Consider the following 12,064-nt stretch of genomic DNA (forward strand, 5'->3'; position numbering starts at 1 on the left):
AAGCCTTAGCAAGATCACACCTAGAGTACTGTGTTCAGTTTTGATCACCACACTATAAAAAAGATGTTGAGACTATAGAATAACAGGAGAGAACAGGATCAGACATGAACATTCAAATAACCTAATCCATTTCACCTTTTTTGGAATGGGCAATCATAATAAATGACAAATAGCATACAAAAATTGTTTTGACATAAATAAAAATGTCTATGTTCATATAGCTTTATATATAGTTTATAGTTTCTTATAGACAGCAATTTCTCTGAGCAAGTAAGATCACACAATGAACTAATTTCTCTTTGTGAGTTGCTCCCTGTGGTTGAGGTCAGGCCGGAAAACAATGATGTAGCACTTGGGCAAGAATATGCATCCCAGTAAAGCAGTGCTGGAGGACAAAATGGAGAAGACCTCCACAGCTACCATGGCTTTTCCTTTTGTGCTCAGATAGGCTGGAAAAAAGGAGATCCACACACTACAAAAGGCCAACATGCTGAAGGTGATGAACTTGGCTTCGTTAAAGCTGTCAGGTAATTTACGGGCAAGAAAAGCCACAATAAAGCTGGCAATGGCCAAGATACCCATGTAGCCCAAGACACAGTAGAAGAAGAAAGCTGACCCCTCATTGCATTGCAAAATCATTTCATGGAGCTCTGAATACATGTCCAACTCAGGGAATGGGGGAGATGTCAACAACCAAAGAATACAAAGAAATACTTGGAAGAGAGAGCATGAGAGGACAATAGAAAAGGCCAATCTCTTCCCCACCCATTTCCTCATCTGAGATCCTGGTTTAGTGGCCATGAAGGCCACAACTACAATGATGGTTTTGGCCAGTACACTAGAAATGGCCACTGAGAAAGTGATGACAAAAGTTGATTGCCGGAGAAGGCACGTCACTCTGCCAGGTTGACTTAGGAAGAGCAAAGAGGAGAGAAAACAGAGCAGAAGGGAGACAAGGAGAGTGTAGGTGAGGGACCGGTTGTTGGCTTTGACAATGGGAGTATCTTGGTGCTTAATAAAAGTTCCAAGTACCCAAGATGTCAATAAGAAGAAACCAAGAACTGCTGAAGATAAACAAATTCCTAAAGTTTCTTCAAAAGTTAGAAAGACCAGCAGTTTTGGGATGCATCCTTTCTTTTCTTCATTTGGATAATGATCTTCTGAACATTGAAAACAGTCATCCATATCTGGAAGAAAAACCAAGGATATTTTATTGAAAATCACCTTATCATTTTTATTCATCCAAGTAATATATTAAAGTTTTCCTTAAGTCTAATAAAAATGGGTAGAATGCTTAACCTACCATTTTGATTTGAAATCTTCCCTTCTGGGCAAGGAACACAGTCATAACAGCAGAACTGATGCCCCTCAATCCCTTTCTTCCAATATCCATGGAAACAGGGATCATTGCATCGAGAAAGTGGGGGGACCTAGTGAGAAGTATAAAAGGTTTTCCAATTGGAAATATTGAAAAGTTTGAATTTTTTTCTCCTTTATGGAGGGAAATTATTTTTGACTTAGCAATAGCAATAGCAATAGCAGTTAGACTTATATACCGCTTTACAGGGCTTTCAGCCCTCTCTAAGCGGTTTACAGAGTCAGCATATTGCCCCCACAGTCTGGGTCCTCATTTTACCCACCTTGGAGGGATGGAAGGCGGAGTCAACCCTGAGCCGGTGAGATTTGAACCGCCGAAGTGCAGCTAACAGTCAGCTGAAGTGGCTGCAGTACTTCACTCTAACCACTGTGCCACCTCGGCTCTTCCCAAAGGATACTGAATCCATCAGGTTCACCAACAATGTAGACATTACAATGATGTACAAAAGGCTCGGTTTGACTGGCAGATAAAATAATTGCACATGCATCTGTTTTCTAACAAATTATACCATACATCCCAAATTAAATAGTATTTTGTTTCCCCTTTGTCTTTAATTTTCATTGTCAACCGGTCCATCTCAGCACGATCTAATATTCTCTTTTTTACCATTTCTTCTGTGGGTATATTTCCATTTTTTCAATTTTAAGCAATTTTAGCCACTGTTATTATATGTAGTGTTAATTATTGGGTTATTTTATTATATTTCCCTGTTAACATGCCTAACAGAAATAGCTCTGGTTTTAAGTTTTTTTGTTTTCTCTTTCCCCTTTTTTTTATCCTTGTCCAATATTTTTTTGCTGAGGGACAGGTCCAACATATATGGCAGTATGTTCCCTGTCTCTGTTTGCATTTCCAACATTCTGGTGCAAAGATTACAAAATTAATGATGAAAGACAATTAACGAACTAGAAATTAGAAATTAGTACAATGGTAGAATTTTTTTTTATTGTATACAATATTCACAGTATACAATGTTATGGTAAGATGGTATAAAAATGTAAAATAAAATATTTAGAACCATAAATAGATAGGGATTTTTTTTTTTGAAATATGGAAACAATAGGTACAAACATAATACTGTATAAACAAGACCTACCGTATTTTTGGAGTATAAGATGCACCTTTTTTCCTCAAAAAAGAGGCTGAAAATGCGTGTGTGTCTTATACACTGAATACAGCATTTTGTGCCTCCCGAAGCCCCGCCCCTTCACTAAAATAGGTGTGCATACCCTTATGGAGGCTTTCAGAGAGCTCCTGGGGGCTGGGGAGGGCAGAAATGAGAAAAAAGGGCCATCCCCCCAATGCCCCCAGCAGCACTCTATAAGCCTCCATAAGGCTATGCATGCAATTTTTTTTGACAAAAAACAGACCTGTTTTTGTGAAGAACTGGCTATTTTTTGCTTGTTTTTGACCCCCCCAACCCCCAGGAGCACTCTGCAAGCCCCCCTCCCCCCCAAGGCTATTCATGCCTTTTTGGGGGGAAAAACCTGGCCCGTTTTCATGAAAAATGGGCTGGTTTTGGGAGGTTTGCAGAGTGCAATTTTTTTCCCTTTTGGAAAGCTCTTTAACTGATTGATGAGAATTAGAGTGCTGTGCCAGCAGAAACACCTACCTATCTACTGAATTTATTTCTTTCTCTCTCTCTTTCTCTCCCTCTCCCCCCATTCTCCCTCCCTCCCTTTATCTACCTACCTAACTCCTCACTCTCTCTCCTTACCTATCTACTTTATTTCTCTCTCCATCTCTCTCTATTTCTCTATTTCTCTCTGTCTAACTCTCTACTTACCTACCTACACACAGAAAGACTCTACCTACCTACCTACTGTATTTCTCTCTCTCTCCCTTTACCTACATACCTACTCTATCTCTCCCTACTTATCAACTGTATTTCTCTCTCTATTTCTCTCTGTCTATCCCTATCCCTACCTACCTAATTACACAGACTCTCTCTCTCCCTCCCTACCTACTGTATTTCTCTTTCCATCTCTCTCTATTTCTCTCTGTCTATCCCTTTACTTACCTACCTACTCACACACCCTCTCTCCCTCCCTACCTACTGTATTTATCTATCTCTCTATTTCTCTCTCTCCCTTTACCTACATACTTAACTACTCACTCTCTCTCCCTACCTATCTACTGTATTTCTCTCTCCATCTCTCTCTATTTCTCTCTGTCTATCCCTTTACTTACCTACCTACTCACACACCCTCTCTCCCTCCCTACCTACTGTATTTATCTATCTCTCTATTTCTCTCTCTCCCTTTACCTACATACTTAACTACTCACTCTCTCTCCCTACCTATCTACTGTATTTCTCTCTCCATCTTTCTCTATTTCTCTCTGTCTATCCCTTTACTTACCTACCTACACACACACCCTCTCTCCCTCCCTACCTAATGTATTTATCTATCTCTCTATTTCTCTCTCTCTCCCTTTACCTACATACCTAACTACTCACTCTCTCTCCCTACCTATCTACTGTATTTCTCTCTCCATCTCTCTCCATTTCTCTCTGTCTATCCCTTTACTTACCCACCTACACACACACCCTCCCTACCTAATGTATTTATCTATCTCTCTATTTCTCTCCCTTTACCTACATACCTGACTCCTCTATAACTATAACTGGGTACCTCCTACACTGAGTGCTTTGCAGAAGTGCTAGGGGGGCCTAGGTTTAATCCCATCCTTAGAATGTATGATTCGAAGGGCCTGCCGGGGAACACGGCGGCTATGGGGGTGGGTGGAGGGCCCATGGACATGGGATTACAGTCCTAACTGGGAGGGGCAGATATGGCGGGGACTTTAGGGCTAGCCATTACTGGGGAAGGAGGGTTCGCTATGTCACAGAGATCCCCCCCTTCCGGCCCTATTAGTCCCACTCCAAGGCCAGATGGCGTGAGTAGTGAGGGCCCTGGTCTCAGGCTGCTGTTGCTAAATGCCAGGTCTGTGGTTCACAAGGCTCCCCTCATCCGGGACTTAATTTTAGACGAGGGGGCAGACCTGGCATGTATTACTGAAACCTGGCTGGGCCCGGAGGGAGGAGTCCCCCTCACCGAAATGTGCCCAGAGGGTTTTCAGGTGCTTCACCAGCTGCGACCCCAGAGAAGTGGTGGGGGAGTGGCCATTGTTATTCGAGGGTCTCTGGTTCCTCGTGGGACCCCTGCTCTGGAGCTTGTCGGGTGTGAGTCCTTATTGGTGAAGTTGGACCTTGGGGGTCAAGTGGGCTTGTTGTTAACGTACCTGCCTCCCAACAGCGTTGCAACAGCCCTCCCCTCGCCAGTAGCCGAGCTGGCGGTTGAGTTTCCCAGGCTTATGGTGCTGGGGGATTTCAACCTGCCTTTGCTTGGCAAGCACTCTGATGGAGCGCAGGAGTTCATGGCTTCCATGACAGCCATGGGCTTGACCCAAGTAATTCGGGGTCCAACTCGCTCAGCGGGTCACACGCTCGACCTCATATTTCTCTCAGAGCAGTGGAGTTGTGATCTTGGTCTGAGGGGTATTGAGATCTTGCCCCTATCATGGTCGGACCTACTGAGGCTTGACTTTCGGAGGCCCATCCCCCACTGTAGGGAGGAGGAACCGATTAGGTGGTTCCACCCCAGGTGCCTTATGGACCCTATGGGCTTTCAGATGGCGCTTGGTGTTATACCTGATACTCTTGTCCACAGTCCGGCTGAGGCCTTGGTCGCTGCTTGGAACTCGGTGGCGGCAGAGGCTCTTAACCAGATTGCGCCTTTTCAGCCTATCTGAGACAGCGGATCCAGGAGGGCTCCTTGGTTTACTGAGGAACTCCGGGAGATGAAGTGCCAAAAGAGACGCCTAGAGCGCCGCTTGAGGTCCAGTAAGTCCGAGTCAGACCAAGCACTGTTAAAAGCCTGCATCAGAGCCTACCTTCTGGCAATTCGGATTTCAACAAATACATACTTTACTGCTCTGATTGCATCTGCTGAGTCGCGCCCAGCCGCCTTGTTCAGGATAACCTGCTCCCTCCTGAAAGGGAGGGATGTGGGCAACCCTTTACAAGGCAGGGCTGAGGAGTTTGTCCAATTTCTCGCGGATAAAGTTGCTTGGCTTCAGACAAACCTGGACTCCAATTGCGCAGAGCCAGCCGAGGTACTGGGGGAGGGTCTTGAACGGCATCTTTGGATTGACTTTCAGGTTGTTACTGCTGAGGAAGTGGACAAGGCCATCGGAGGAGTGAGTGCCTCCACGTGTGTACTGGACCCGTGCCCCTCCTGGCTGGTCACAAACAGCAGGGAGGTGACACGGAGCTGGATCCAGGCGATAGTTACTGCCTCCCTTTGGGAGGGGTTCTTTCCTCCCCCCCTTTAAAGGCTGTGGTGGTGAAACCCCTCCTGAAGAAGCCGTCTTTGGATCCAGCCATTCTAAATAACTATTGCCCAGTCTCCAACCTCCCCTTTGTTGGGAAGATTGTTGAGAAAGTGGTGGCCTCTCAGCTCCGGCGGTCCTTGGATGAAACCGATTATCTAGACTCCTTTCAGTCTGGATTATCTAGACTCCTTTCAGTCTGGATTCAGGCCTGGGTCAGCACGGAAACCGCTTTGGTCGCTCTGACCGATGATCTCTAGAGAGACAGAGACGGGGGCCATCCCTCCATCCTAGTGCTCCTTGACCTCTCAGCGGCCTTTGATACCATTGACCATGGTATCCTTTTGTGACGGTTGCGAGAGGTGGGAGGCACCGTTCTTCGGTGGTTCTCCTCCTACCTCTCGGACAGGTCGCAGTCGGTGTTGTTTGGAGGGCAGAGGTCGACCCCTAGGCCCCTTAAGGATGGGGTGCCACAGGGTTCGGTCCTGTCCCCCCTCCTGTTTAACATCTACATGAAGCCACTGGGTGAGATCATTCGGTGGCACGGGATAAAATATCACCAGTATGCGGACGATACTCAGTTATATCTGTCTGCCCCGTGCCAACTCAGTGAAGCAGTTGACGTGATGTGTCAGTGCCTGGGGGCTGCCAGGGTCTGGATGGGGTGAACAAACTTGCTCTCAATCCTGACAAGACCGAGTGGCTTGTGTTTCTCCCTCCCAATAATTGGCCATGTATTCCAACTCTCAGGCTGGGGGTGTGTGAAATTATACGCCCCTCAGACAGGGTTCGCAATTTGGGAGTCCTCCTGGATCCACAGCTGACTTTAGATCACCATTTGTCAGCTGTGACCAGGGGGGCATTTGCCCAGGTCCGCCTGGTGCATCCCTACCTGAACCGGGAGGCTCTCACAACAGTCACTCACACCCTTGTGACCTCAAGACTGGACTACTGAAATGCGCTCTACATGGGACAGCCCTTGAAGAGTGTTCAGAGAGTTCAGCTTGTCCAGAATGCAGCCGCGCGAGCGATTGTGGGTGCGCCTCGGTACACCCACGTTACACCTATCCTCCGCGAGCTGCACTGGCTGCCTATTGGTCTCCGGATACGCTTCAAGGTGCTGGTCATCACTTATAAAGCCCTACATGGTATTGGACCTGGGTACTTGAGAGACCGCCTCCTGTCGATTACCTCCAAAAGACCCATTATATCCCACAGACTAGGTCTCCTCCGAATTCTATCTGCCAGTCAATGCCGACTGTCAACCACTCAGAGAAGGGCCTTCTCTGTGGCTGCTCCGGCCCTCTGGAATGATCTCCCCGTGGAGATTCGGACCCTCACCACCCTTCAGGCTTTCTGTAAAGCTGTTAAGACCTGTCTGTTCCAGCAGTCCTGGGGCTCCTGAGTTCCATCTCCACTCGAATTGGTGTGCTTGTTGAGACCTTTTACACTGGCTGTGTATTGTTGTTTGTCTTTATTTTCTTTTTCCTTTTGTATTGTGTCCCTTCCCTCCCGGTTTGTTAGCCACCCTGAGTCCCTCGGGAATAGGGTGGCATACAAGTTGAATAAACCTCTAAACCTTCTAAACTTCTATCTCTCCCTACCTATCTACTATATTTTTCTCTATCTCTTTCTATTTCTCTACCTACCTACCTACCTACCTACCTACCTACCTACCTACCTACATACATACATACATACATACATACATTCTCTCTCTATCTCTTTTTTTCTCTCCCCCCCTTTATCTACCTACCCACCTAACTACTCTCTATCTCCCTGCCTACCTACTGTATTTATCTCTCCCTGTCTATCTCTCTATTTACCTACCTACTTTTTTTAAAAAAAAATTGCCTCTTTAAAATCTTGGTGCATCTTATATTCCAGTGTGCCTTATACTCTGAAAAATATGGTAAATGGTTGCAAATAGGTGGCATAATAATACGTGTAATATACATAATTGTGGAAGCAACCAGTATATTGCTTTTGCAAAGCTGAAACTATGGTGTAAAATGAAGAAAACATTTTAGTAAAATATTTTTAAAATAATAATTGCATATGGTGACAATATCATGTAAAAATGGTCACACTCGTGATTTAAAATGAAAATGCGAATGAAATACGTAAACATGGCTTTTGTATTGTGATATCATATTGTCAATTTAATGAGTGCTTGATCATCATCAACATTTGAAAACAATTTGTCATTGTTTCTTTTAAAGGCCAGAAATCAGATTTCTAAAGAGAATATGTTCAATATGGGATCACAATGGATTTAGGCATGGTGGATAGACTAATTTGATACCTGGTTAAAAACAGGACTCCAGGCAATCACATCTTCATCAATGAAGAATTCTGTCCCATTTCCAGCCTGTGGATCCATCTTTCCAACTCTGACTCTCTGAAAAGATCTATTTGGAAAAGTGATGAAGTTGGTGATGTCGAATCCACCAGTTGCTTCCCCTTTCTCATTCAGGAAGACTCTCTCCTCAGCTGAATTGTTAAAAGCAATGCCTTGAAGAAATGGATGGAGCTACTTGAAAGGGAATAACAGAGAGAAGGAGTTGAAAGCCACGTAAGAGAGTATAGAATATCCTAAAACTATTATTAAATATGTATGCTTAGAAATTTGATAATTTATACTGCAAGGAAAGATACTTATACACTCTTGTATTAATATAATATTATTTGAAGGTGTTAGGTAAGCTCCCCATTGGGAGACCAAGTGCATTCAGAGAAGCGTTGTGAGAGTTGTGTTGGAAAACACAGAAACCAGCATACAGAGACAGTTTAAAATAGGCTTTTACTTTCATGGAAATCTATTGGAAAAATTCTGGATGGCGAGAATATTTAACAATATTTAATTGTTAAATATTGTCACCATTCAGAATTTTTCCTTATTCTTCCTTTGTTTTTCATACTTGTTTCCATACACAGAAAATATTAATAACAATAAGTTCAACGATAATTGTACATCAAACTGCTCATTCAAATAAAAGAAGTGTCCAATGAAGATACTACCTGCCAAGCCTTCAGTTGTGCAATCTCAGGTTTTATACCAATCGTAGTTTTTTTTCTATTGTACCGTAATGTGTATAGAGTTCGCAAAGCATGAGCCACAGCATAAACAGCATTGTAGATACTGTAGCTTTGGCCAGTCATTTCCATTTCAAACACAGGGTCAGGAAGATCCTCCAGCTTCATCTCCTCAGAGCATTGCCTACTATGCATTTCTTGTAATTCTGATTTTGGAAATGAACAATCAAATGCTTGTTCCCAAACATCCCGTAGAAACCCATCTCTGTTGTCTGAAAGAGGATTTATGGTGTGAAGAAATTCCTTGAAACCTGCAATTGCTGTTGAATGAACAGTGAAGGAAATAGCTCCATGGAACATCTGGAGACCCCATGTGATTTGATATCCTGATAATAGGAAATCAATCTGTGCAGTCATGATCCACACCCTTCTAAATAATGCAATTTCCTTGCTTTCAGGATCTAACAGAAATGTGACCATTGTTAGCCAGATAATTGTAAATGATTCTCCATAGACAAGAATTGCATTGGCTCGGCTGCTTATCCAACTCGTGGAAATAATTAAGATTCTTTTAATTACATATTGAAAGTCTTCCACGTGGATTATATGTGCAAAACTTTCTATGAACGCTAAGCAGATTCTGTTCTGTAAAAGCAAGGGTTGCATTTTCTGTAAGAAATTTTCACCGTTATTGTTATCAACAGAAAATATCCCAATCCAAGTCCAGCTGAAGTGACGAAGTAGTTGGACAATCCCAATGTACTGCTGGTCCTCTTTGGGTACCATGAAATAAAGTGAAGAGAGTTTGCTGGTCTTAAAGGCATCTTGGGCTAATGAGCCATATGTCAGCTGAAAGAAAGTCCAGTAGCAATAGCAATAGTTAGACTTATATACCGCTTCATAGGGCTTTCAGCCCTCTCTAAGCAGTTTACAGAGTCAGCATATTGCCCCCAACAACAATCTGGGTCCTCATTTTACCCACCTCAGAAGGATGGAAGGCTGAGTCAACCTTGAGCCTGGTGGGATTTGAACAGCCGAACTGCTGAACTGCAGTCAGCTGAAGTAGCCTGCAGTGCTGCATTTTAACCACTGTGCCACCTTGGCTCTTACAGTAGTATTCTGTTCAGTCCTTAGGTCAGAATTAATTATTTTCCTATCTTGTTTACATACAAAACATATCCAAGGAACATTTCCCTTCAGCATTCATTAAAGTATATAGAAACAAATTTGTTGGAAATGTTTCAAACCTATATACTAGATCAATTGCTTTAATAGAAGCAGTTTAAATTTTCCCTTAAGTATGGACTGACTGCCGATACTCACTTCCTATACCTGGCATTTAGTTTCAGACTTTGAGCCATGCAGAACTCTAACCCTAAGATTTGTTTCCCATTAATTATTCCATAGCAATGATAGGTTTAAATGTTTCCTTCCCAACCCCTGCAGAACTTACTTGTGGAATCTTGAAAAATCCTATAATTTCAGCTACATAAAATGATGTGACAAAATCCAATCCCCCAATGATAGCCATGAGATTCTTCTGGCTATCACATTTGTAGTTAGGGACAAATTCCTGGGATTTGAAAAGTAGATCCAGAATGGTGCGATAGGTCAGCCTTGGGTTATAGTAACTGTCATAGATGTGGAACCCAAGAGTGACATTGGGTAAGATCTGGGAGTCCTCATTGATCTCCTTCACAGCAAAGGCCAAGGCAAGGATGTGCTGGTAGAATTTGATTATTATACTGCAAATGATTTAAATGCCCCAGTTGAAAAAGAAAGTTGATCATTCTCATTATGTGGCATCATTTCTATATAAATATCAAACATTTCTTTGTCCAATGAAAGTAGGAAATTATTTGGTTTTCTAAAATGCTTCATAATTTGATTCAAATTTTCTTTTTCTACAATATTTGCATAAATTGCAACAAATATCTGCTACAACAAATAAAAATAGTGCTTTCTTCATGAAACCAAATTTATTTTCTCACATTTTTTTTCACAAAATAGAATATGAACTAATCCAGTCATTTATTTTATATATGTTTTGTTATGATTGATAATACAGATTTTTTTAAAAAATATATCTTAAGCTTACTAAATGTTCTTCAAAAGAGGTTTTGCACCAAAGATTCGTAAATTATATGATAAACAATTCACCATAAAGTAAATAAAAAGTTTTAAGTGCCCTAACTAAAAAAATTTGAAAGATAGACTTTAGATATAAAGCTTAAACGTATACTGAAAACTTTTAACTCTCATATGCAATTTTGGGAAAAATGATTAAGATTAGGAGGAAAAAAATTCTTACTTTGGTAGGTCATCAGGTGCTATACAAGGATATTCCTTAAAATTTATTTCATAAAGGTTGTAAATTATGTGGGACGCCATCCCACCAATGACAAGGTCACCAGGTTGGTACCATTGATGTGGAACAAGAAAAGCATCACTTGCAGGGCAGCTCAGAGTCTCTATTTTCTTCACCAGGAACACCAGGAGAAGCAACATACTCTTCTACCCCAGAGGGAAGTTTGTATTATTCCAATAGTTAATCCTATCAATTCAAGGTTTCTATCTGATAATACACTTAATCAGTATATGCACCATTGTCTATTTGAAGATCCACAAGGCTGCCAATTTGTGTCTTAATATCATTGAGGTTTGAACAGATACTCTGGCAGAGGAGAAAAGAGGGAGGAAACCTGTAGCAATGACTCTGACACACAGCTCTTGTTATCCTTCTGACAATCTCCCTGGGGTTCCATATACATTGGTTGTTGTTGAATTGAAATAACTTTCTGTGCAGTCTTGTTTTTTTTCCCCAAATTCAGAAAATATGGTGATTCGTTTAGGAAATAATTATTTTTTGATGGGAGAATAAGTGGCCGGTGTTTAATTTTTTTTTTCAAACGCACAATTGCTAATAAAATATTTAGAGGGGAATTTTCAACACAAAATTCACTTGGTTTTTTAAAACAAAGTTTAATTTTTTTTTTAGAAATAAATTTTACATGCAGTTCACCTTCCTTTGCATAGCATTAAGATGCATAGATATTTTGGCATTCTATCATTTTATGTAATTTTGTATGATTTCCTTCATTATTCCTATAGAAGGAAGTGCATACATCTATTGTTTCCACAATGATGATTTGAGTGACATTTATTAGAATATTCATGAATGGGAGAGACATGGTAACAAGATCAACCAATGAGTAGGCATAGCTACTAAGTCAGCCAATGGGAACTTAAACAGACCTGAGTCTGTGCTGAGAATTGAAACTGAAACAAGACTGAGCTCTGTCTGCTCTGAACTGAAAA

General features: G+C 42.0%; 1 protein-coding gene across 1 annotated transcript; it reads right to left on the bottom strand.

Moving 5' to 3' along the window:
- Positions 1-288: 288 nt before the first annotated feature.
- Positions 289-11,137, bottom strand: LOC148046812 (vomeronasal type-2 receptor 26-like). Its single transcript, XM_087714979.1, has 6 exons — positions 11,058-11,137; positions 10,200-10,491; positions 8,935-9,018; positions 8,016-8,243; positions 1,304-1,430; positions 289-1,187 (listed from the first exon to the last, which is right to left on the bottom strand). The coding sequence occupies exons 1-6, from the start codon at positions 11,135-11,137 to the stop codon at positions 289-291; spliced, it is 1,710 nt and encodes a 569-aa protein (XP_087571105.1).
- Between the last annotated feature and the right edge of the window lie 927 nt (positions 11,138-12,064).

Source organism: Thamnophis sirtalis, unplaced genomic scaffold (genome assembly GCF_051295495.1).
Source record: "Thamnophis sirtalis isolate CommonGarterSnake01/CBP01778 unplaced genomic scaffold, rThaSir2_p1.2 scaffold_4, whole genome shotgun sequence".
NCBI classification, from domain to species: domain Eukaryota; kingdom Metazoa; phylum Chordata; class Lepidosauria; order Squamata; family Natricidae; genus Thamnophis; species Thamnophis sirtalis.

What these genes read in the sequence shown, in the direction of transcription:
- LOC148046812 (XM_087714979.1), bottom strand. Translation starts at nt 11,137, where the DNA reads ATGGCGTCCCACATAATTTACAACCTTTATGAAATAAATTTTAAGGAA. An exon ending in GATTTTTCAAGATTCCACAA is followed by an intron (nt 9,019 to 10,199) that starts GTAAGTTCTGCA and finishes ATCCTCTTTCAG; the next exon opens with ACAACAGAGATGGGTTTCTA. An exon ending in AGAATTACAAGAAATGCATA is followed by an intron (nt 8,244 to 8,934) that starts GTAGGCAATGCT and finishes CCTTTCAAGTAG; the next exon opens with CTCCATCCATTTCTTCAAGG.